The 26766-nt window shown below is 39.2% G+C and overlaps 1 protein-coding gene across 11 annotated transcripts in view; it reads right to left on the reverse strand.

Moving 5' to 3' along the window:
• Positions 1-26766, reverse strand: part of MAST4 (microtubule associated serine/threonine kinase family member 4) — a gene marked incomplete at its 5' end in the record, with an annotated part of 204094 nt that overhangs the window by 79761 nt on the left and 97567 nt on the right. For 2 of the 11 annotated variants that reach the window (XM_079995272.1, XM_079995271.1), the window contains one exon: positions 10580-10994. The exons of 6 other annotated variants lie outside the window; for them this stretch is intronic. In XM_079995272.1, coding sequence (XP_079851398.1) covers positions 10580-10671 — 92 coding nt within the window. Of the gene's footprint in view, positions 1-1052; positions 1072-10579; positions 10995-22378; positions 22460-25251; positions 25302-26766 lie in introns of those variants that run through there. 3 more of the 11 variants (XM_079995270.1, XM_079995273.1, XM_079995265.1) reach the window with 3 other exon arrangements.

The following is a 26766-nucleotide window of genomic DNA, read 5'->3' on the forward strand; positions in this document are numbered from 1 at the left end:
AGCCAGTATGTAATGTTGCAACTTTTTTCTAGCAGACCTTAAACTACTTTCCTTTAAAGAAGACTTCAAATTCATAATGGTGGGGTCCTAGCTCTTTAATAGTTGCTTAACACAAATTTAATGGTAAGGGCATTTGTCACTTAACATAAGAAGTTTCACAGCTTGAATATCTGCTTGCCACCAACCATAGCAACAGAAATCCCTGGAGAGAGAAAAGTACAAAAAAGCTTCTACCATACAGGCCTTTCCCAGTTTTCTAGTTTACTGAAGCTACCGGATTTAGTACAGATGACTAGTACTCTTAAGTCCTCTGCTGAATGTACAAATAGGAAATAGAAGATGGTATAAATGGAAAAATTCAGTTCAGCTCTGAAACTACCTCACAGATTATATGACAAGACAATTACATCATGCTATGCTCATTTTAACATGAGGAAGTAGCAGGGAAAAAGCAGTGAGTAATCATGCCTGAAGTCAGAAGAAACTTTTGTAAAAACTCTCCTGCTTTCTACATGTCCCTTCTTGTGCCCTCAGCAAAGGAAGGCATGGCCTATTCATTAATAATCTTTGGGTGGCACAGCATCAGTCATGTGCTTTGGCATAAGCCTTCTAAGTGAAAACCAGACAGCCACAAAACTTGCTTAACTACTTTTCCTTCTCTTTCAAGCAGTATGTGCTTATGGCATCAAAATTATATACGAGAAATTATGTTGCCAATGTCGTTTTATTTAAGTTGAAAAATAAAAAGCTGTAGAATCAGAGACATGGTCACAAAGGTTTCTTTAAAAAGTTGAAACACCATATTTAGATAGATGAGAAAGAAACAGAACTCTGTGATGCTCATTTGCTTTCCATTGGACAACATACGGTACTCCTAGTCAACATTAAAAATAATCATTATCTATAAAGTTGGACTTTACTCCAAACGAAACGGGTGTTTCTGAAGTAGGTAGATTCCTTTTGATACGAAGTTTCTAATGTGCCAAAAATACTCGGTAGAAAACATTTCTCTAGGAGACAGCCTTATACTAGATGAAACACCCTTTACTCACTGTTACGCAGTTTAAATGCAGGCTTCTTCATTGCAAAACAGATATTGGGAGGAATAAGGCATTAGGAAACAAAGTAAAAGGAAGAAGCATGACTCCAGCTCATAAGGTTATGAGTCACCAAACTGACTTTACTACAAAAACATTTAAATATAGTCGTCATTGTTTGGAGAGAAGAGTTAAGACCTATTGCACACCAAGCACGGGGGAGGCAGGCAAGTGTGAGCAAGAACCAAACAAAGGCAGCATATGGGCGAAAAACGAGGCCACAGCTTTATTGGTTACCAACCCTGTGGGGTTTGGGCATGGCATGAGGCAAGGATCCATTCTTCCAGGCAGTCCACCAGCTGGCCCAATCTCTCATCCAGCTGCCTCCTTGGGCAACCTGAGGAGATGCCAGCAGGTGGTTTTCCACCACATAGTGGATCAATTTCAACCATAGATATAGTTGCTTCCCAGCCCTATCAACCAACAGCTGTTTGATACCCACCCCAATGTATTTCACTGAGAGTAGGTGGGTCAGTTGGTGGTGGCTTCAGAAGCTTCAGGGCTGCTGCAGCGCCAGGTTTTATAGCCCAGGTGCACATAAAGGCCAGCACAGGCTTCACCCTGGTCCACACCCAGATCCCAGATCTGGCTTCAGGGCTCACCAGTCTGGCTATGGATTAGAATCAGGTCTATGCCCTTGTTTGCTTCTTCAGTACTGCTTTGCTTCTATTTCCAGCTCAGTAACAGTAGAAGACAAGCCACCCCCAGGTATGAGCTGTATACATAGTTTATTGCACACTAAGAACTGCAGAGTCATAATTTCGACCTCAGCTTGTGACATGTTTGCCAAATATGGTGGCCACCACTATTTTAAGAATGGGAAGTAATAAGAAATTGATCTGTGTTTTATACTCAACATACTTTTTGACATGCTCATGGAAACTCATGCTCATTCAAACAACTGCTTTAGTATTACTGTGCAGCCTAGTACTACTTTGCATAAATACTTTATTTTTAATTCAGACTTCTTAGTGTTTAAAATCCATTTAGCTTACTTGCTAAAAAGTATGATTGACTCTTGGTGATCAGGTAGCCATTCCACCAGTACTAATAAGAATTAAGTTGTGTTATGTGATCTCCAAGGACGTGCTCTATTGGGAGCTGGCTTCAGGCACTGGGCCATTAGCAGACCAACTCTGTGTCACAAAGATGTCTGCAAATGTGACACGAAGGCTGACAACATTAACCCCGCCATGTAGGAATCCCTTGCAGAAAACTGCAGTGCCTGAAAACAAGTTCTGTATCCAGAGCAGTGACCAAAGGAGGAATGGCCACAGGAAAGAACACAGAAAGAAGAAATGCCATGGAACACCTGCATCAGGACAACCGGACACCTTCATTTGCCCCAAGTGCAACAAAACATGTCTCTCCTGTATTGGTGTTTACAGCCAGTGGAGGCCCTGTAACTTTCCAAAAGTTTGACTTCACCCCCAAAGGTGTACTCTTTCAGATGCCAACCAACCATAGATTCTCACATACCTTTTCATTTCACATTTAGTTCAAGCCTATGTGTGTTTACTTAGGTGTATGCCGATGAATGGCCACTGAGGAGTCTCAGTGGAACTTGTTTTAAGGTACTTGTACTGCACTCTTAGGTAAAATTAACCAGTAAAGTGATTTTGTAGTACAGTAATCAATGTACATTGCAACATTTTAAACTGAGCATTTAGACACATGAACTAGTGAAAAGAGGAGTCATTTCTTTTAATTACAGAGGGTCAAATCCAACATTGCCTTCCATTCACACAATTTATTATCCTCTCCTCCCCCCTACAATCCCCTTCCCAGCGTTCCAGTAAATGGGTTTTTTTTTGGGGGGGGAGGGGATGCTGCAGTGGAGAAGTGAGGAAGGCCAAGTCCTTTTGAAATAACAAGACATCTGTTCCCACCTGTGTGCAAACACAATTAGATACAACCTAGAATAATTAATTCAGAACTGTGTTGAAATGAATATGGATTATAAAATTTTAGGAATAATATGCATTGGAAAAAAAATTATGTAGGGACAATTAAGGGAGAAAATGAACTATGGCATTTTTACTGACACCAGACCTGATGAAATAACACCTTCAGACAATAACAGCTAGTACGGATAAACTGCAGTACAGTTTGCTTTTTTGAACCTTCTCCAATGGGCAAATCAATATGGAAGTAATCTTAGTGTCCCAGACTTCTGAAACTTGTTTCTATCTATTGGGACTAGTGCCTATCTTCAAACTGCTACTATTCTACATCTGCTGTTTCTCTGCTGGATCATTTTCAACAGAATCACAAGTCTCTTTTCCCCTGATGATTAAGATTTCACCCCAAGCTGTTTTGCCCTTCCATTTTATTCAGGTTTGAAACAAAGTGTTCTACCACAGCAGGTCTAAGTAATCATAAAGGATGTGAATGTTAATTACACTCAATGGTTCTGAAAAGTAGTATCAATGAATACCAGCATCTGGAGCAGCTTGTAATTACTTAATCTGAAAATGTGAAGCTTGTGGTTTCTGAGAAAATGAATAATATTAGGAACTGGTGTACGGGAATAAACTTATTCCTTATCAAATCTTGATTTCCATTTCCATTTCCATATATCCAAATTTGTTTAAAACAAATGTCCTGCTAATACAAATAATAGACTGACTTAAAGTGCAAACTGTTGTATGAAAGCAGAGGCCACACCTAAGAATTATTCTAGATGTGAGATTAAATCCACTTGATGAACACAGGCAAGTCAAGACTAGATTAACCATTGGTCTGATTGTACATGGAATAGCCTGGAATCTATTGTATTTTTTTTTTTTTAAGCCAGCAAGTTAGGATATGCAATATACAAAAACAAAAAAGCTACAAATAAAGCCAACACCTTAAAGATTCATGAGGAACGAAATTAACAATAAAGATAGAAACAGAGTCTTTAACAATCACTCTAAAATCTCATATAAAACTTACAATCCCAAAAGGAACTCTTTAGCAAATAAACATGGGTTACTTCATATATACTGAACAACCAAATTTGTCCTCAATGATATACCAATGTTGTTAATAAACTCAGCTCTCATATAATCACAGGAAAAAACGATGTTCTGCTTTTCAGACCAACTGCCAAACGCAACAACCCAACACAATTATATGGTGATGTCACAAAATAAACAAAAAGTAAATTATTTAAAGTTCTTAAAAGTTAAACAAATCTGTGCAATTCCCCCCTCCAAAACCCCCCACCAAATTCACCACTTGAGAAATAATGTCCCCATTCACACTTAACATTAAGTCAAACCATGGCTTAGCATAACTGAGCAGATGCGACTGCCTTCAGTCTCAGTTCCTGCAGCTGCCATGCTACCTGGGGCTGAGCCATGGATTGCCTATATGTTACAGCTCAACCAAGGTTTACATTTTTGTCTTTCTGAGCCGTAAGCTGTGATACTTTTATAGAAAAAGAGGTGCCAGAACTCACCAGGAATGCCTCCCTTGCTCTCATATAATGGCAGTGGCACCCACCTGAGAGGTGCCAAAACTGAGTTCCAGTGAGTTCTGGCTGAAAAAAAGCTCTGGCCAAAATAAAGTTTGATTAAAGCTTGTGCTTTATCTGCAGCAAGACAAACCACAAGCCAAGGTTCAAATGTATTGCTAAGCCAAACCATGGCTTAGCCCCCAATAGCACAGCAGCAGTCAGACTTGGGGAGAACCACTGCAGCTAAGATCTTTACATCAGGAACTCACACATTTGCATAAAACCATAGTCTGGCTTTGCAATATATGCAAAATGGATCAATGCACTACCATACCAAGGACAAAACTAACAAGCAAACAGAAAGCTTTTCATTGCTTGTTTGTTTATTAGTGACATTTTAAATGAAAAGTAATTCAAAGCAACTTACAAAAAACAGAATAAAAAAATTCCTTCCAGTAGCACCTTAAAGACCAACTAAGTTAGTTCTTGGTATGAGCTTTCGTGTGCATGCACACTTCTTCAGAAGAAGTGTATCTGAAGTGTATCTGAAGAAGTGTGCATGCACACGAAAGCTCATACCAAGAACTAACTTAGTTGGTCTTTAAGTGTATCTGAAGAAGTGTGCATGCACACGAAAGAAGTGCGCATGCACACGAAAGCTCATACCAAGAACTAACTTAGTTGGTCTTTAAGGTGCTACTGGAAGGAATTTTTTTATTTTGTTTTGACTATGGCAGACCAACAAGGCTACCTATCTGTTACAAAAAACAGGACATGCATTTAAACAAGCATAAAACTAAAACACTGAAGGAGGTCATTTCATATCAACAGTTTGCACGGCACACTTTAGAGATAGAAGGGAAAGAAAAGCACCCCAGTTTACTGATTCATCCATTGTACAGTCACGTGAGGTCTTGTCACAAAGACTGCATTTGGTGTTCTTTTTATAGTCTCAAGCTCCAGTTCTGTATCTGGAAGAAGCATCACTCATGCCAAGCATCCATGACTCCATAGCAGTCTCCAATGTGGTGCCTCAAGGGCCTGGAAGAGGTAACTGTACCATTCGGGGACCGGAGGGGGAGAAAAGCTTAGGTCCTATCAAGCTTTCTGAGGTCTGGGATTCTGAATCTTCAAAGGGAAACAGCCCACTGGGCAGTGGAGGATCAGGACGTAGAAAAACAGTGCAACTACCTGACATTCAGAAGACATCTTAAGGCAGCCCCGTTCCGGGAAGTTTTTAATGTGTGACATTTTAGTGCATTTTTTGTCTCTGTGGAAGCCACCCAGAGTAGCTGGGGAAACCCAGCCAGATGGGCGGGGTACAAATAATAAATTATTATTATTAAGGGGAAAGAACTATCCTTAGCAAAGTAGAAAATAGGTGTGCATATGCCCAATGATTATTTTCACTGGCTGAGCCAATGGTGGATTATATAGAACCAATACAAAAATTAAATACTAAAGTTAGACTGGAACACAAAAGAAAACAATCTGTTGCTTATATGAGGCATGTGACATTAAAACACTGGATTAATAGCATATACGGTTGCCATTTAACACTTCCAACTTTGTGTTTCCAAGCCAACCTGCTATCTGCCATAATGAAGCAGCCCTGCTTGGGAAAGGCACACCCTTCTGGTCTCTAAGCACACTAATCAATTGTGGGCTCCCATGCAGTGAAGTTGTGGGTGGATGAGCAGGCAGCAAATAATGATACAGGGCCGTGTGGATTAAAATTACTGATTACAGAAGTATAGGTTTAACATAAGCATTAGGCATGCATCCATTACTCAACCTGCTGTCAGCCAACAGGTGGGGATTGGTTCACGGTGTGGCCTACTTCTAGTAGACCTGATTTGGCCACTGGCAGGGGATACTATGGCCCGTCAGCCCCTGAGCTGGGCTTCTGAACGAAAAGCACCACCTCCACAATCCCTTCCCTATCTCTCCCAACTAAGGATCCAGCCAAATGTCTCTCCCGCCATCAAAGGTTGTGACGATTCCTATGAGGTAGGCTAAAGCCACAAGCCAAAGCAAATTTGCTTGTGAGCAAAATTTCTCCCCAGCCCTGAAACCAGCAGTCCATAGCAAAGTCATTGGTCAGCAAACCCATTCCTGCAAAGAAGAGGTAAATTAAACAGGGGGTGGGAGGCTGAAAAAAAGCCCAGTGCAACTGGTTAGGCAAGCAAACAAGGCATGCCTTCTATAGGCCAGGAGCAGACCAAGTGGAGCAAAGTCTTCTGTCTGGTCTGCTCCATGGCTCAGCACCCTCAGGACACCTGATTGGCTCCCTGAAGTCCCATTATGCCCCCATTTTCCCACGATGAGCCTGAGACACTGGCCACTCCCCTCCCCATGTCAGGCCACAAATGGCACTCCTCAAGTAAATCAGGAAAGAGGATATTCTTTTCTTACCCAGTGCACTAGCAAAATATTTTGTAATCTGACATGACAATCAGAATGAATGTTTCTATAGGTTTAAGCCTTGGATTTAGCCAAGCTTATTAGTTATGCACATTAAGGGGCCTATGTAAAACACAGGGCTGGATTCAAACTTGCTCTTGTGCAAATGAAAAGGCTCCCTGCTGGAGGGAAGGGCAATGAAGCTATTTCCATGGATTTCTCTATCCCTAGGCAACTCACAAAGGGACGCGGGTGGCACTGTGGGTTAAACCACAGAGCCCAGGACTTGCCGATCAGAAGGTCGGCAATTCGAATCCCCACGACAGGATGAGCTCCCGTTGCTCGGTCCCTGCTCCTGCCAACGTAGCAATTCGAAGTTCAAAGTGCAAGTAGATAAATAGGTACCGCTCCTGCGGGAAGGTAAACGGCGTTTCCATGCGCTGCTCTGGTTCGCCAGAAGCAGCTTAGTCATGCTGGCCACATGACCCGGAAGCTGTATACCGGCTCCCTCGGCCAATAAAGCAAGATGAACGCCGCAGCCCCAGAGTCGGTCACGAATGGACCTAATGGTCAGGGGTCCCTTTACCTTTATGCAACTCACAACTGCCTTTGTGGTTCCAAAGGGTCCCCTCCCTCAAGCAGCCATAAGACATTATCCAGCCCCAAAACATTTTAGTTTAGAAAAAAACACACACAAGAAATGGATGGGACAGGAAAATTATGCATGGTATGAAGAAAGTGAATTAAGTTTTCCACCCTCTCATATACACTATAACCTGGGGTAATCCAAAACTGAACAGTGCGAGATTCAGGACAGATAAAAAGAAGTATAACTTTGTCTAGCTAATAGTTAAGCTACAAAATTTTCTACCACAAGATGTACTGATAGCCACCAATTTGGAAAATATTAAAAAAGGATTAGAAAGTTTCATGGAGCAAAAGGCTGATAATGGCCGCTAGTCATGATAGCTATATATATTGCCTCTATCAGAAGTATGTGCCTCTGAATACCAATTGCTGGCAAACTACTGGAAGAGTGTTATTACGATCATGACTGCTTCTAGGCTTCCCACAGATTGGCCATTCTGAAAACAGAAAGCTGGACTAGGTAGACCCTGGTCTGAGTTCACCACAGCTGTAGTTATGCTCCTAACAAGAGTTTAGCAATGTGTCCACATCCGTGCTAACTATGGTTCAGTTTAAATGGGGCAGCATTTAATTGACTCAAAAACTTCCGCTGGTTCAAAATACAACAGCCAGATTCCTGCCTAGGGTTCCATTTATTGCTCATGTTATCTCTTTATAACAGCTATACTGGTTGCCAGTTGGTTTCTAGGCCTAATTCAAGGTGATCACATTCATGTTTAAGTCCCAAATGACTTACTCCTCAAATATATGAAAGACCATCTTCATTATACACCTTTAGGTGCCAAGCAAAAACATCCCTCTTTAACCAGGCCTTTGGCTGACTGATATCTAATGGCCTTTTAAAATGTGGTGGGGGGGTGGGGGGGTACTGGTTGCTGTTTTTTATTATGTATTTTGTGTTTTTATATTGTAATTTTATGTTGTAACCGCCCTGAGACCTATGGGTATAAAGGGTATACAAATTTAATAAATAATAATATTTATTTATCAGAACCACTCAGGTATTAAAATCAACAGGGTTTTTCCAGAGGTTTGGGATGTGTGTGTTAGGAGAGCGTATTCACTGTGGCAGCCCTTACATTGTGGAATTCCCTACCGTGAAGGAGGGGTCTGGCACCTTCTTTACAGAGCTTCTATCCTATGTTGAAGGCATACCTCTTTACCCTGGCTTTTTGACACCTGATATACATTTTTAGGAACTACCCTAGTCCTGTGACTCTCTTGTTTTAAACTGTTTTGAATTTTAAATTGTTGTAACCCACTATGGGACCTTAGGGACGCAGGTGGCGCTGTGGGTTAAAGCCTCAGCGCCTAGGGCTTGCCGATCGAAAGGTCGGCGGTTCGAATCCCTGCGGCGGGGTGCGCTCCCGCTGCTCGATCCCAGCGCCTGCCAACCTAGCAGTTCGAAAGCACCTCCGGGTGCAAGTAGATAAATAGGGACCGCTTACCAGCGGGAAGGTAAACGGCGTTTCTGTGTGCGACTCTGGCTCGCCAGAGCAGCGATGTCACGCTGGCCACGTGACCCGGAAGTGTCTCCGGACAGCGCTGGCCCCTGGCCTCTTAAGTGAGATGGGCGCACAACCCCAGAGTCTGTCAAGACTGGCCCGTACGGGCAGGGGTACCTTTACCTTTACCTTTATGGGACCTTATGGTGAAGGGCAGGTAATAAAGTGATTTATTATTAATAATGATGATGATGATGATGTATCCATAAACAGATGCAGACTGTGCCCAAAGTTTCCAAGAGTCAATAGACTATTTACACATCAGTAAACCATGAGTTACACTAGCCTAAGTACTAAAATGGGTCTTCTCTGTTGTGGTGCCCTGGACATGGAATTACCTCTCTATGGATGTGCACCTGTCTCCTTCACTGGCGGTCTTCTGGTCCCAGCTGAAGATCTATGGTTTCCCTTCAAACTTTGGAAGTTGTGCATTAACTGAATTCCAAAAGTGGATGAGTTGCACCTGCTATATTAATTTTTTATTATTGTAATTTGTTTTATATAATGTTTATATATTTTAATATGACTGTATGATGTGTATCTTTTATTTGATTGCTTTCAAACCCACCCTGGGATTCTAGCTAAAGGCAGTCTAAAAATACATAAATAACTACATGTGAGGCATAGTGTAAAAAACACTTGTTAGCTCATTTCTAATCAGTTTTTTGTTTCTTCTAACATAGCTCTAGTTTCTAGTTTCTACCAAATTCACTAGTTATGTACTTCAGTTTAGATCTTGTCATTATTCTGTTACTGCTTCTGACTGAAGTGAGAAAAACTGTAGTTACAGAAATGTACCTTAATTCTTGACACACAAGTAGTATCAAAACATAGACCAATGAAAACATCCTGCCAAAATTCAGAAAAAACTGATTAAATACTAATCAAACTGTCACTCAACAAAAAAGGAGCCCCATTATCACAGGTTAAGCAAAAGCACCAGATTAATGCAATCATTTCAAAAATAATAATCCAAACTTTATTTACATGCCACATTTCTCTAGTTATTTTAATTGTCTTCCAGAAAAACATTTTCCGATAAACAGAAAAATCACAGTATTAACAAGTGGCACTCCCCTTCCCCCCCCCCCAGTTAAAGAACCCCTTTCTGGGGGGAAAGTGAATTAGATATAGAACATTAATTTGAAACTGAACTTTCTCTACAAAAGAGTTATTTACTAACCTTGAAACAATAAAAGGTTCAGTGATTAGATTTCATTGATGCACAAATCCAAATACTGAAACTTTCTTTCCTCTACCTATAGTTAAGGTAGCCATAAGTCTACAAACTAATTATAGCCTACTGAGTGTTAAATGTAGCATGAAACCTCAAAACAAAGAAGGCGGAAGTGCTGAAGCAGTATTTACCTGCATTACAAGCTATTCGGCAACTGTATGTGGCCAAAATTTATTTACATTTTGAAAACTTTATAAGAATGGCAACAAACAACTAGAAACATAAGCTTCCTGAACTCAGTTTTTACCTTTGTGTTCGGCGGAGTCTGTTTCCACTTCTCAAATGAGGCATTGTAAAACTTGAGAACACAGTCCAAAAATGTGGATCAGACATATCCATATTCCTTCCTTAAACACACAAGTTGTGTTTTTCCCCTTTAAAAAAGGAGGGATATATACAAAAAGAAAAAAAGGAAAATAATCCCGATTTGATTATCTTCCTCCCCACTGAAAATGTAAACATTAACTCCACTCAAGGCAACTTTAAAGCACAGCGAAGCAGCTGGATACTATAGGCTTCCTTAGTAGCGAACAACTTTCTGTTCTCAATTAAAAATAAAAAACTTTTCCTTTTCTGTGTAAATGATCTGATGCGTATGCTGCTAAGCTTTAAATAAAAATTACAATAGTTTTAGCCCTCCCATTCTGCTGAAAACCCTGTCCTTGTACGTGTGATTCAGCCAAAGGTACTTTGTCATCTGTTTGGAAGATACCATTCAGGTTCATTCAAAGGGGGGAAGGTTATAATCTTTGTTTTTTTCTGTAACTTTCTTGGTGGTCATAATTTCAACGTGGAATTTTGTTTTAAGAGTCTCATTAAATAAACAACATAGCCAGTTTTAATTCCTTTAGTATTAATGAAGAATAAATCTCACACAGAATAAAGTTCACACAGTTGTTCCCCCCCCATGCTGCTTCAGAAATGAGATCATCTTTCAGAGACTTTCCCAAGACTTAAACCTATCACTTTTGATACTATCTTCCTGATTATTGAGAGGCTGTGAACAAAATCAGGGTCTCCTTTACTGCAGAAGAAAAAATCTTCCTACTTTAATCTTTCCACTGCAAATACACATTTCTTCCAGAATTCTAGCAGTCACTGATATAAAAAGGAGAGGATTTCAGTAAGAGGCTTGCAAAAAGCTTTCTTTCCCCCCAACCAGAGGGTACTCGAAGCACCGTTCACAGCAGAAAAAAAATAAGTGATTCACCCCAGAAGTGTTATTGTACGGAACATATAATAGGCAAAATAGGTATTCTATTCATACCTAAAACCAGTAAATTTGTATGTTTGTCTTAAAGAAAAGTGACACCAGGGAGTTCCATGTTAAATCTGTAATTGTTAAATAACAGATGTAACTCTACTTGCTCGGCTGGGAACTTATTAATAATTGGCAAAGCTGCAATACCTGTACCATGGGTGAGGTGAACAGACCAAGAGTGGGAGGAGAAGTATCCTGCCACCCATCTCAAAACTCAAACTCATTGCCCATTCATTCCAGCACTGAAAACAAAAAGAAAAGAAAAAAGAAAAGCCAGAATACAGGGTGTGGCAGGAGAAACTATTTAATAACTACAGCTACACCTCATACTTTCTTCCACTTGGAGGCATCTTGAGCACCTACTCATTAGTCCCAATACTAATTCTTGCAGCTTTGCAGTTTTATACCCTTAACCGCATTTGGATTCATATGCCAGAATCATCTCTCATTCTCACTTTGTTCCTTTAACTTCAGTTCATGCTCTATCACCTTTCTCAAGTTTTCCATTCTTGTGTTACCCTAGTTCTAATGCTGCCCTAGTTTCCTCCTGTACAAAGAAGTACGCCTGGCTATTTTCAAAAGCAGTAAATTGGATACAGTCTTAGCCATGCTTAGAACAGAAATTATTTCTAAGCATGACAAATGCTACAATCCTAACTTCACTTAACTGAGAGTCAGCACTCATCTTCATTGCTATTGGAAATGTAAAGGCATTTTCTCATGGCTACCACACATGATGCAGTAAGAGATGCAAAGCAAATCCTATCCCCCTTGTGAAACTGCATGTAAACAATTTCCTTTTTATTTCAGCTTTGGCTGCTTCACCAGCCCCTTTTGGACAAAGATGACTTGTCCTTCATGCTCTGGTAGATTATGCTCTACATGTGGCTGCCCTTGAAGGCAACTCAGAAACTTCAAAGGATCCAAAATGCAGCAATCAGATTGCTGGATGGGGTTCTGTTTACATCTCAAACTACCCCTGCTCTAAAACATCTCCAATGTTCATTTCTGGGTGCAATTCAGGATTCTCATGTTAGTATTTAAAGCCCTAAATGACCTGGGCCCAAAATACCTGAAAGGCTGCCTCTTTTCCCACAGATTCTTTCAGATGCTAAGATCAGCAGAGGGGGTTGTTCACTGCCTGGTTGTTCACTGCCTGTGGAAGTTTAGGGACAGGGGAGGGTGTCCTCCCTGTTAGCCCCTAAGTTGTGGAACTCCGGCCCCACAGAGATGCTTCTAGCATCTTCTTTATATGGGTTTTGGGAAATGCTGAAGTTGCACCACTTAACCCTGGCCTTTCAGAAGTATATTTTAAGAACCCACCTTATTTCTAGATTCAGGCAGGTAGCTGTGTTGGTCGGCCGCAGTAGAACTATATTAAAAAAAATTTAAAAATTGTACAGTAGCACCTTAGAGACCAGCTAAGTTTGTTCCTGGTCTCTAAGGTGCTACTGGACATTATTTTATTTTATTTTTATATATTTCAACCTTACTTCTGTAATTGTAAGTTATTTTAAACTGTTTTCAATATTGTTGTTTTATTTGCTGCCCTGGGCCCTTAGGGTGAAAGGCAGATAAACAACAACATGCCTAGGTTCAAAACAATGTAAAGCTGACTTCTTGGGGGGGGTGGGTTGCCCCATCCTTACAGAGCCATTGCTTTAGTAAACAGCGGCTAAAATTGGCTAAGCATTTGTACAACGCTTTTAAATATTCAAAGTGTATTCTTTTCCCGACATTTTGCAGATGAGGGAACTGAAGCTGAGAGAGAGTGGCTTGCCTAAGGCTGTTTGGTAAATACATTTCTACAAATTCAAAGTAATATGAGCTTCCTGGAGAATTTGTATTGGACCACAATACCTCAAGGACCATCTCCCCATATGAACTGATCTTTATTACGCATTTTATTTTCTCATTTTGTATTTTTATATTGTGAACCGCCCTGTGATCTTTGGGTGAAGGGTAGTATACAAATGTAATAAAATACATACATACATACCACCACCCCTGATATCTAAGACAATTTTAAGATCTGACTAAGCATGTTTGACATATTTAGTAACCACAGTGCTGTTGTGAGGGTTAGCAAAGCCATGTACTGTGTCAGATTGTCTTCCACCACTTCCTGCTAAACCTTACTGAGATTACAATAAAACCACCTCAAACAAGTGTCGAAAGAGTAGGCAACTGTGCAAGTAACCTGGAGAGAAAGGGCCTCTCATTCGTCCTTCTCCCTAAAAGCTTAACCTTTTAACGGCAGCTTAAAATTTGTCAGAAAACTATACAACACATTTACAATTACACCTTTACAAACTCTATAGGAAGGAAAGGAAATGGTGCAGTGATGAGGCTCTGAATGTTAAAATGGGGCTGAGCCCAACAAGCTGGAAATCTCCAAAGGGGCAGAATCCTCCCAAGACTTGCTGTAGTTGGTGATACTAGGCTCCAAGAGTAAATAAGTACTTCAGATGTAAGGACCAAAATGCTCAGGGTGATCTTGAGATGGAGAATGAAATCAATGAGACATCCAAAAGAGAAAATGCTGAAGTAATAGGTGACTCCAATCACCGTCACACAGAATGGGGAGATTTGTCTTCCAGGCAAGACAAAGAGGTAAAAACTCTAAATGACTATGCCCTGGAACAGCTGGTTGTGAAACTGACCAAAAGGATGGCAACCCTGGACTTAATCTTTCACATACAGAGATACACAGTTTCTATATGAAAAATCTTATGAAGTTTACCATTTCATATTTGAATATGTGGCAGGAAATATATAGCAAAACATACCAGAGCTCAAACTAGAGCTTCACTACTGAAGACTACATATAGCCAACCAACGTTATGAGAGGAAAATATACAGTGGTACCTCGGGTTACATACACTTCAGGTTACATACGCTTCAGGTTACAGACTCCGCTAACCCAGAAATAGTACCTCGGGTTAAGAACTTTGCTTCAGGATGAGAACAGAAATTGTGCCCCAGCGGCGCAGCAGCAGCAGAAGGCCCCATTAGCTAAAGTGGTGCTTCGGGTTAAGAACAGTTTCAGGTTAAGAACGGACCTCCGGAACGAATTAAGCACTTAACCCAAGGTACTGCTGTAGTGAAGATAGAATCCTTTCTGTTTTACCCTAATCACAATGATTGACCCTTCACTCCCTCTAGTGGTTACAGTTAATTAACTGCTACCTTTTTCAAGATTTTGTTTCTACCACATTCATTGCATTTCTTCTCTGAAGAGTGAGAGAACTATAATCTGGAGAACATGAATTCCAAGTTATACATCATGTGTGTTCAACCCCTATTTATGCATGAGTTGAACCATTTATATTCAATCCATAACAAACAATTTGGAGTTCAAATCAAACTTCCACTGGTCTACTAGCTTAATAAAAAGCAAATGGGTTGGAAAAATAGAAGATAGTTTTGTGGTAACCTGTTTATCTCTCCTGTCATCTAAAGGATTAAAAGCATTTTACACCTTAACCTAGAAGAATATCAAGGAAACATTGGTTTCATGAGGCTGCATCTATAGACGTTCTTGCCACCAACATCTCAGCTACAAAGCAAAATAGAGTGAAAATTAAGAAAAAGCACAATAGCAGCTGGAGATATGCTGTTGAACTGTAACAAACCAGGGAAGAAAAAGTGATATTATATATCTTCTGTCCATTCATTATTTTGGTTTCTGTGTGAGCCAAATGGTCCGTAGTTGAATTACCAGTCTATCCTCTGATGGTACTGATATTAAAAAGCTGAATGCTTTTTAATGTCCAAAATAACAGTCTTCATGCATTATTTGATTGTAAATGAATGGGCTGATCTGGCCAGAATTACCAAGACTTTGGTGGATGATTTGGATTAAGTCTGTCCTCAGCTTCCAGATATTGTATTCTGTTCAGCCCCAGCAAAGAATTGAGAGTAAGGGAAAGAGAATTACTGTGGTCAACAGGAACTTCATCTCGTTCTCAAGGCTATCTGTTTGAGTGTCACTCTTGAGTGTTTTTATCGTGTGTTGGGCACTCAGATTAGGGATTCCGCAAGTATAATGCCTATCCAATTGTCTCATCAGTTTCCCTTCCTAAAATGACAGACATGGACTTGGATTTGATGAGGATTCCTAGGATGGCTGTCCTGGGGCATCATCATCCATGTTATGATCACCTAATCTGCGATGGCATAGGACTTCATGACTGCTATGGGCTGCCCAAAGCTCTATCTTGTCCAGTATTTTTTGGATGACTTTCAGTTATTAAAGTCTGAAGTCTTGGTCAAGTGTAACTGACCACTTGTATGCTGCTTACCACACTCTCCTTTTAATATCCAGCAGAGATGGAATGTATACCTAGGTACAGGAGGTGGCGACTTCTTCTTGCAGAGTGGGAATAGCCCGAGCTGCCTTGAAATATGTTGTGGAATGGCCATTCCTGCACAAACCCACCTTTAATCCTAAAGACATAAATTATTAGCTAGTAGCCAACATTTATTTCCTACACAAAGTGTCCCAGTTGGTAGATGTCAGCCAACTCCAACCACTCAAGGACATGAAACCACAGAGTGAAGTCATCCAGAGGTTTGGAATTAAGTGTCATCAATATCCAGATGACACTCAACTCTACCTTTCCTTCTATCTAATGCAAATGAAGCAGTGGGAGTGCTACATCAATGGCTGTCACTTAAAAAGGCAAAATATATGCCTCACAAACAATTATTGATTAAATATTGATCTTCCTCTTAGGCTTTGGCACTCACAACAGGCCTTTTTCATTTTCCACCCCATCTCCTTATGATCTTTTTGTCCTTCAGAAAGGCAGGGCAAAGGCTTCTTCTTGCTCAATCTATATAGCAGGGTGTCTGTGTCACAGTTGCTCGAGGGGAGAGGTGAAAATGTTCACCAGAAGAGATGAACCAGTTCAAAAGGACAGCAGAAGCAAGATAATTGCTTTAAACTAAACCAAAGGTCACCAGAAGAAGGCAAGTAGCAATTACCAAGCAACAAAGGCCCTCTATAGTCATCTCATGAAGACTGCAGCATAACTAGGTTTAGACATGTACCTTAGATTTGAGCGTTGTATCACAGAATTCTAGATCAGTCTTCACCAACAATAGAGTTTGCTAAGACTGATGTTTCAAAACACATGGAGGGCACCAAACTGGAAGATTGTCTTACATTAAAAATCAATCAATCAAAGCAATTCAATGTAAATGAGAAAATATTTCATGGGAGGTTTTTTCTTCAAATTTTCTTTTCCTTTTTTCAAAAGCAAGAGCATTGTTGCTCTGGACCTGGGATAGTTCAGTTGGTAAAGCATGAGATTCTTAATCTTAGGGTTCTGGGTTCGAACTCAACGTTGGGCTAAAGATCCCTGCATTGCAGGCGATTGGATTAGATGACCCTCAGGGTCCCTTCCAACTCTACAATTCTATGATTCTGTATGTCCCCCTCCCAATATTCACACTCTACATGGCAACTCAGATAAAAAAATGTTTGCTTGCTGGAAGTGTTGCTAGTCTGCCATTCAACTAAAGGTTTCAGGGCAGCACAAAGTGGACATTAAAATTAAGACGAAAAATCTGAAACAAAATAAATTGAGCACCATAATTAAATTAATAACAATCTTACATAAAACATGCAGCAGAATTGGAAATGAAGTATCACTGTAAACTCATCGCTCCACAAAGCCTGGGCAAAGGAAAGTGTGCATGTTTACCTGTCACTGGAATGAAGCTGGAAAAAAGTAGGGGTGTGGCATACCTCAGAGGGGAGGCTATTCCAAAGCTGTTGGCTCACTGCAGAGAAAGCCCTCCTTCAGACCCTTGCATTGTGCTCATTGATTGGTGAAAGGACCACCAATGGGGCTTCCTCTTTAGGCAGGCTGGTATAAAATGAGGGGTTCTTTCAGATATTTAAGGGGGAAATCATTTGGGAGACATAATAAGCACCTTCAATGAGGCCTGACAGACAATGCGACTCTTTTAAAGTTGGTAATGTTCCATTATATTTGCCACAGCAAAAGATGACACATGGACACGTATCATGGAAACACAGCCACAGCCAATTCCAGCTCTTCTGTGGGCATCCAGATATTTCTGGATGTTTATTTCCCCCTTCATATGCTTATTATAACACAAGCCAGTAGAACATTAGGGTATCCTGCCTGTCTAGAGTTTGAAGTAAATCAACCTACTTTGATGCAAACGCCAGTCAGGGTACTTCCATATGGGTTTTTATTGTGGGAGCAGTGCTCCTCATGCACTCAGGTGCTTTGCAGTGCCCATACAATGTCACCGACATCAAAAGGATAGTCCATAACCACCACCACCCGTCCAATCCAGATTTACGCTTTCTGGAGGAAATCCAACAAGTTTTAAAAGCCCTGTTGCCAATGGGCCATTTGTGATATCTCAATGACTCTACTGAGATTGTGTTTTCTTTAATAACTAGCCACAGAACTTAAGATAAGAAGCACTGGATAGAGTCTATATTGCCTGCACAAGAATCAGGACACATTACTAAACTGGAGATTAAACATAGAAAGATGAAGAAGGAAAAGAGCTGGGTAAACTTGTTGCCATGTTTAAACACTGTCCTCTCAGTGGCTTTCATTTCATAAAATCCGGCTAATGAGCAAAGCCACACCACATACACCTCCAAAATAAAATAGACAAGAACCAAAGATAGATAGATAGATAGATGATAGATAGATGATAGACAGATGAGAATTGCTGTTATATAACCAATAATTCCCTTTCAGCCCTCACCAACTCCAGGCCCTTGAAACGGAACAGTGCAGCTGCAAAACAAAGATAAAACTTTAAAAGAAACATTAATTCATTCACAGGTATACAAAAGAATAATAAGATACAGCTTACAAGGCAACAACAGGCTTACAAAGACATGTTTTATGCGCTACATTTAATTATTTCCTAATGACAGCTCTATTTAACATTGTAACACTTAGTCACCAACACGTAGATCACATTCATAAGATAGTATTCAACAGACATGTTAATGATTTGTCAGGTATAACCCAAAAACTAACAAATAGAGGGAAGCTGAATAAATGCAGGGTCACAGTAAGGAAGAGATTCCCTGAGCATTTCAGTTTGAAAAAGGAAACTTTAATATAGGCCAGCAGAACTTGTGGCCCATCAAACCCAACACAGGCCACCACAGCTTTCAAAGTCTCCTGTTTTTTTTGTTGCATATCCAGAACTGCACATAGGATGGATGGGTTGTCAAGTACCTAACAGGTGAGCCTTCTTGATGAGCTTGTTGTGTAACAGGTTTTCTTAGTAATGTTTTTAGTAATATTGTCATCCAGGCTGAAGCATCATCTGATAATCTAGATTAATTCAACATGTAGACTAGAAATACACCCATATTTTATTATTTCAAATATTAATACCCCACCTATTACTGATCAATCAAGTTAACTTACAATGTATTTAAAATACAATATGATCAGAAAGATGAAGTCACTCAGTGGGTGGAGTTTCCTCATCCAGCCTGTTGCTGCTATCTTCTGCAGCTCCTGCCTCTCAGCAGCAGACACAAGGTAATTGGAGGAAAGGTACAAAGCTGAACACAAAGCCTACTCCAAGCTGTCAGTACCACCCCTGATAATAATAATAATAATAATAATAATAATAATAATAATAATAATAATATAGTTGTATACCACCCTATACCAGCAGGTCTCAGGGCAGTTGCAACATAAAATCACAATAAAAACAAAAAATACATAATAAAAACAAAAACAACCCAATAAACCCCCTCCTCATGCATGTTAAAGAGGCCTTGTATTTGCTTGTTGCTGGTAGCTTACATTAAACAAATTGATGGTCTAAGTCCATCACAGTGAAAACCATGCCCCATTTCCAATTAATATATCAACGGTCATATCCAACGTTTATATATAGGTTAGTAACTAAACAGTGATTATACTTATAAATCTACTTCAATGCCTACATATTTTCACAGTATTGATATAGTTTACACTGTCGTCTACCTTCTAATATTCCTGCAAAGCTTAACAGCCCAAAGGCTGTTAAAAGTACCCAACACAGCCAGAATTCAAACCTATATCATGCTTACGTCCCACATACATATACTAAGAGCTTACTGCAAAAAAATAAGGATATCTGCAAAAAACAAACATGCTCCTGATGAAGCCTACCAGGCAGTAGACTAATATACAGTCTTACCAAATCATATTAAGAAACCACCTGCCAAAGTTCTTTTCTGCACTTCAAAACTACTTGCAACACTCATCTGACCTTCATTACCACAATGTGCCAGTACTTTGTTCCCATTCTCCCACTGCCAACATCCTAACCTGCAGCAGCATTCAGGCAAGTTTCCAAAGAAGAGTAAAAGATGGGAGGATGGAAGTAATTGATCTCCTTTTCTATTGACTGCTTGGAATTGGTACTTTGTGCCAGCAGAAGCAAGAAGTGTTGGCATAAACGGGGGGGGGGGGGGGAGGATTACAAGAACCACATGTGTGTTGATCTGATGACTGCACAAGGGAGAACTCACCCGGGCCAGAACTACTACCAACCCATTTCGGCCTCTTATCATTTCAAAAATGCACTTTCATTAGACAGCAATGTAGAAAAGTGAAGCAGTAGAGCACAGAGGTGGTGCTAGGGAAAGTAGTAGGCAACAGATATGATGGATGACAAGAGGGTAAAGGGAAACTGTTTTCACACAAAACTGAACCAACATTTCAAAGGGGATTTGTCTAGAAACCACCACTCTGCTTCAGTGATAACAGCTGCTATTTTGCATCAGGAGAAATTGTAGTTTGATTTGTGAGTTGGCAATGATTAGCACAGATCAATTAGAAAACTGGTCCATTAATTTTGTTCAAAACTCCCTGAATTTACACAATAATCCAAAAGTAGGTCACAATTTACAACAAAGCAGAATTGTATATGCAGCTTGGTTAAATATATAAAACATCGTTTGAATGCATCTGCTTTTAAAAAACTGCTCATCCATTTTTATTTACTATCAAATATAAAAATGTGCATCCATCTCTTAATTCAGCAAACACTATAAATCTATTGATTCAGCAAAGTATTTCTTACCCTGCCAAACTATATGCATATAAAATTCAACTAAAATAAAGGTAGAAAAATGCAGATGAGTTCTGTTGGGTAATTTAAAAAATGTGTGCTCATCTCTTGGTAATTGCAGCACCATAACAATTTAGTGCATCTTGTGGGGATCTGTTCTCCTAGCATTAAGAGCTGGACTACAGAAAGGCTGAACAGTTGAGTCCTAACTCATACCCCCAGAACTTTACTCCAGAGTTCTGGTAGACTCTCACTGTGAAGTGTCTGAGGACAGAAAGGGAAAAAAATCTTTACCCACATAAGTCCTACAATATAGGTTCTGTTCATAGCAGTTTCCAGCTCAGGACACTCCAGACCTTGTGTGATTCTTTATAATTTAAAGTTCATGAACCAACCAGCAGCTGAGACAACCATCCATTCAGTCCAAGGTGGGAATGCAACAGTTTGGTGGACAATGATAATAACTGCTCCATATACTATACACTTGGTTTTTAAGATATTGCTTGAGATTCAGATCAATTCACCACTATTATCACTGCCCGCAAAGCACCCAACAAGGACAGTCATGAAAGATAATTCAGTAACTTTGGTTTTTTCTCATTGTCTTCTTCTTTAATATTAACCCTGTGCTCAGTTAATATTGTTGTTTATTAAGTATTTGTTCAATCATTGTGTTGTGTTGTGTTGTATTAAACTTAGAGCTGAACCAATACTCCCATCACCCCATATTATAGGCCATGCTGGATGGGACTGGTAGAAGTAGGAGTCCAACAACATCTGGAAGACCACAATTTAGTGACTCTCGTTGCAGAGAGTGGGAGGCACAGATATAAGAACTACTGCACAACCTGTGCAAAGCAAATACATTAAGTCTATCTAATTTTGAAAAATTATTCCAAAACATCACAGACAAATACAACATTTCAGAATACAAAAATATTCTGAACAGAGCTATGAAGTACTAAACTTTTGAGCTGGCAATCGTAATTATGATTGACCAGAAGATTAGCTGAATTTTAGGCAACCCACAAGTGGTCAAATAATTTCTGGAAAAAAGGTTGAACTGATAAATTCAGATGGTGTGCATTTGACAGTATTCTGAACAGCAGAGTACAGTAAATGCAAAGCTACCAGGTACTGAAACAAGACATGGCAAGCCTTCAGTTTGTATGTTGCTCATTTTGCAATGGGATTGAAAATTTTGCTTCTGTTCGAGACTATCTGCATCTTGCTGTTTTGTCTGAATATGACAAACTCTGGTTAATTTTAAGAGTTTGTTTAAAACAAATCAACTTCAAACCATGGATTATGAAAATGGAAGGTCTCCTCTGGTGCTGGAGGAGAGGAAGAAAGAAATGTGTGAACCCAAGGCGTTTAACTACAGATCATTCCTGAAAAGATAAATCACATTTTATCATGATGGCCAAACTGGTGCATTAGTAAGGCTATTCACAAACCTTGAATCTTCAGAAATCCAAAAACTGCTACCACCTCTAACTCTACCAGTATTATCTTACCACACATGCAAATTAATTTACTTTGGTGAAACATTTTTAAAGCTACCAATATTTGCTTGACTATGCATGCATGCATGCATGCATGCATACATACATACATACATACATACAGGCTTCAATTATCTACTCCCCCTCTTCAATGTGGAAGGCAGAGAACTGCAACAATGGAAGTTTAGTTGCTTACCTCCAAAAATGAAAAGCGTACAGAGGACTGCATGGACTGCAAGGGCTTGTTGGGGTTGGGCTCAGGCTTCTTGGGGTGAGACTGAAAGTTAAAATAATGTCATCTCTAGTAAACAGAAGTTGAGTAAAAATCCTATAGTATGACTGAATTAAGGGAGTATGGCTCAAGCACAATCAGTAGACAGGAAACTGGTTTTCTCTACATTGAGGAAAGCCAAACAAAAAAAATTATGTCAAAAGACCCCTAAATTTTCTGTATCTTCCTAATTAAATGGGGGGTGGGATTAACCATGCAAATATTTTCATTATAAGAAAGTGTTCAAACACACGGAGCATTTTTTTAAAAAAAAACAAATCTTGTTATAAAAATTGCTTGTAAAAATGAAATTAGCACAAATTTGAGTGCACAAATTGATGCACAAAAGAAAGATTCTGCTAACTTTCAGGAGAACTGATTGCCCTCAATTCTGAATTGCCATGCACTGAGGGGAAAATCAATTAACAATGATCATGCCTCAGATGAACCTCATTGGCTACAATATTGCACTGTGCAAACGCTGAATGAAAACTGGCTGAAAGAAGTATTGAAAACTTATTTCAGTACTTTAAATGCGACACTAACACATACACATAAGAAAAATTACAAAAGAAAAAATGCATCAGGCCTAAAGGAAAATACAAGTAAAATAAATAATAATGAAAATATTACTATTCATTTTTAGTTTTGAGAATGCCATTTGTGAAAATATGGTACAGTCACTGACAACAGCAGTATCTAAACATTGAATTATGAATACCTGATATCTTAAATACTTGTTCCAGAAAGACATCTGTAAAAATTTAACTTGACTGTGCTCGCATCTAATGCAAACATCAAATCTGTATTATTGTGCCTACGGTAATTCCAGCCTATGTTTATTTGTGTCAATAAACCTGGCACAAATTGTTTGTGGTAAGAATTTTCTTAAAATACTACCTATATAACTCCACCAGTCATAACACCAACAATAATGGCAACAGGCCAACTACCAATATTAAAACTCCATGTCATCCAAATTATTCTGAACAATGGCAAATATCATAGTTAACTGGGCAGAACTGAGGTACACAGGCCAGAGACAGTATGGAAACAGAAGATATAACTATGCCTACTGGAGTCCATGGCTCCCTTCAGGAATACTGCTATTTTGATTATTAATAAAATGTTTGCAAAATGGAGTTAAAGGCTATCATTTTTTCAAACTCTCGAGTCTATCAAAGGAAAACATCCTACCCAAACTTTGAATACCCGATTCTTAAGATGAAGCCCATTAATGCACCAATTTTAGTGGAAAATAAAAATAAAATTAGTAACAAAAAAATACAAAGTTTGCCAGCTGTCATTGTGTCTAAAAATTGACCAAAATAATAGTTAAGAGTTAGAATTTTATCAAGTTGCCAATGCAACGTAATGGATCATTTTTACCTTAGAAACTTTGTAAATGAAATATGTCAAACATTAAGTCAGACATAAAAGCTATATAACAGAAAATAATAAAATGTTGAGACTAAAAACAATCACATCCCAATACTTTACAAAATGAAGAATTTCTTACTATTATTTATTACTTTTATATATGGTAAAGTTACAATCAAGCAAAACTCCAAGTATAAACACTGGACTCCATCTTTTTAAAGGAAGGTATGCTCAAATAAAATAAACAATAAGCAAACCATTATCACTGCATTTATGTAATTCTTTCAGGGTACTATCTACACATCACATACAATAAATGAAACACTGACAGAAACTACTACCTTTATTAATGTCAGTGTTTCTGTAATCTAGTTATCAAAGGTGGTCAAAGATACCAGAATACCATTTTTACTAACAGAATTAATATTTTGTATCAGTTACAACTCACTAGAAGTGACACTACATGCATAAATGCAAACGTATATCAAATAACATACCTATTTTGTAGATGGGTAAAATGGTTCACTGCTAAGTAACCTGACCTTACAGATGACCTATTCTCTTTAGGAAAGCAGAACAACTGGCACATTAAATCTATTCAATACCTACAAAAACAACATCTTGAGAGAATACTGCATGTGTGTGTGTGCTGATACACATCTATATCTATGCAGCAAATTGTGGTGGGACACAAAAATAAACACATTTTGCACTGGCTGATTAATTCAGAATCAATGGACTGGCACTTTAAAAATCAGACATTATGGTCAACATGTTCACTGTAACATATGTTTTTATGCAGCTGTTTTCTAAATGCAAACTGGAATCATTCAAATGAGTCCATCAGTCCTAAAACATCACTAAGTAAACAAAGCCCTTAGCTACACAAACACATTTAATGCAAAGACTAGAATACCAAGCAGAAATGTCAGAATGCAATACAGTTCACCAGTACTCTACACAGTAAAACATGGATCATATGCAATGAATTTTCACAAATAGCATTCCTCTTATGCCCTAATCTCTTGCAGAGCTCTCTATTATTCAGCAGAGAAAGAGGCCTTTCAAAAAGGCAGCACTGGGATAAACAAACAGAAACAGAAAGGGTGTGAGAGAGAAACAAACACCGTGGCCTACCGAAGCATTATTTCACAGTATGCTTTTAGGATGCTCACATTCATGCATTCAGTGATTTTAAGTATGCAGTATATTTTAATCTGAAATATACTGCAATATCCTTGCTTTAGGCTCACACATTTGCGAACAGCAACTGAAATGCATTCTGAAAATGTTCCTGCGACCTAAAGCTGCAGTGCTCTGAGCCTGTCAGCACAAACGCATGTTAAATAACTACAGCTCGCACAAAAGCTAGTGCCATGCAGAAAGCATTAAAATATTAAAAGGCAGACAATACTTACTCCAAGGTCAGCCCTGGAATTTGCAGCCTTTCGCGTTGGGCTTTCATGGCTGTTACGTTACCACATTCTACTGTAACCATGACACACATTCAGTGGCAGCATCCTGGTGATGACAGAGAGCCCAAATGAGCCACTATAAAGGAATGGACTAACAATCTCTTGGGGGAGGGAGCACTGCAAGTTTGGGTCCTTCCACTTCTAGCTGTCACGAAGAAATGTCAGCAGCTTTCTTCCAGGTTAACCGCAAGCGTACTGCACTGATTTTGCTAGCAGAAAGAAGGCTTCAGGACTGTATCTCAATCGACTCATGTCTAATATTCTAAGAAGCAGTTTGCTTCCTAAAATGCAGACTTTTCTCTTCAGAGGAATGAAAATCTGCCCGCCCCTTGCCACAGAGACTGTCAGATTTCGGAACAGAGCAAAAAATTAAAAAGTGCAACAAAATATGCTTAAAATGCTATTCTTCAACACACATCCAAGATACAACAAGCTTTATGACCCTATCAAAAATGATTTATCCATCTTGTTTAGGTTGTCCCATTATTGTTTTACACATGAGCAAAATTCTGTTTCTGCATAAAATCACAGGAAGTTAAGTTCCTTCCCTTTGCGTCCAGAAAATTATTCCAAGCTTAGGAAGGAACACATGACACTAAAGCACAGATGTTCCTTAATTCATGATCGAAAGTTAATCATCTTATTTGAAGGAGCTTGTACTTGTGCTAAAAAAAGAAAATGTTAAAAATATTTTATTAAAGCACAATATGAACAAGAAAGGGAATCCGAAAGAAAACCCATTAATCTCATAGGGTAATTATATGGCATGCACACAGCAGTGATTCTCAGCTTGTTAATTTATTTATTTATTTTTTAGGTTTCCTGGATATTTTTAAACCTTAAATGATTAGATAACCAGAGAAATAGTGAGAATGCTGCTCTTTTGCAACCATGGGCATACCCAGGGGGTGGGGGGTGGGGGCAACTGCCCCAGCCAAATCAACCAAATAAACAAAAATACTTAACTGACCAATTGCATCACAGATAACTCAGTTCTGCTCCCCTAACATAAAGCCTGTCCTCCTAAAATAAATTCTGTCTACGCCCATGTTCACAGCCATCATGGATCAGCAAATAAGCTTAACTAACAAAGACTCATCATTACCAATTCTGAACACAAATGGAAACAAAACTCAAGACAGCCTGATGGTGTCTAGTAGGGGTAACATGTCTCAAATCTTTCCAGGTGATACAAAGGTCCATATGCCAAGATGGGAAGGCAAAAGATAGACTGCATTTCCTAAGCCTGGCCTGTTAGTAACTCTTGGAACCACCAATGGCCTGAAAGAATTCTGCTCTTGTATTATTTTGACCTGTGTTTTTGTGCATGTTTGCTTCATTCAACATTTTAGGGTTTTCACTGCCTTGGGTATATTACCATAAAGTTATATAAATGCAGTAAGTAAATCAATTAAAGTTCTAAGAATTTGTCCGAGTCCTATGAAACCTCCCCTATGA

The sequence above is a fragment of the Podarcis cretensis genome (assembly GCF_951804945.1).
Source record: "Podarcis cretensis genome assembly, chromosome: 11".
Lineage (NCBI taxonomy): Eukaryota > Metazoa > Chordata > Lepidosauria > Squamata > Lacertidae > Podarcis > Podarcis cretensis.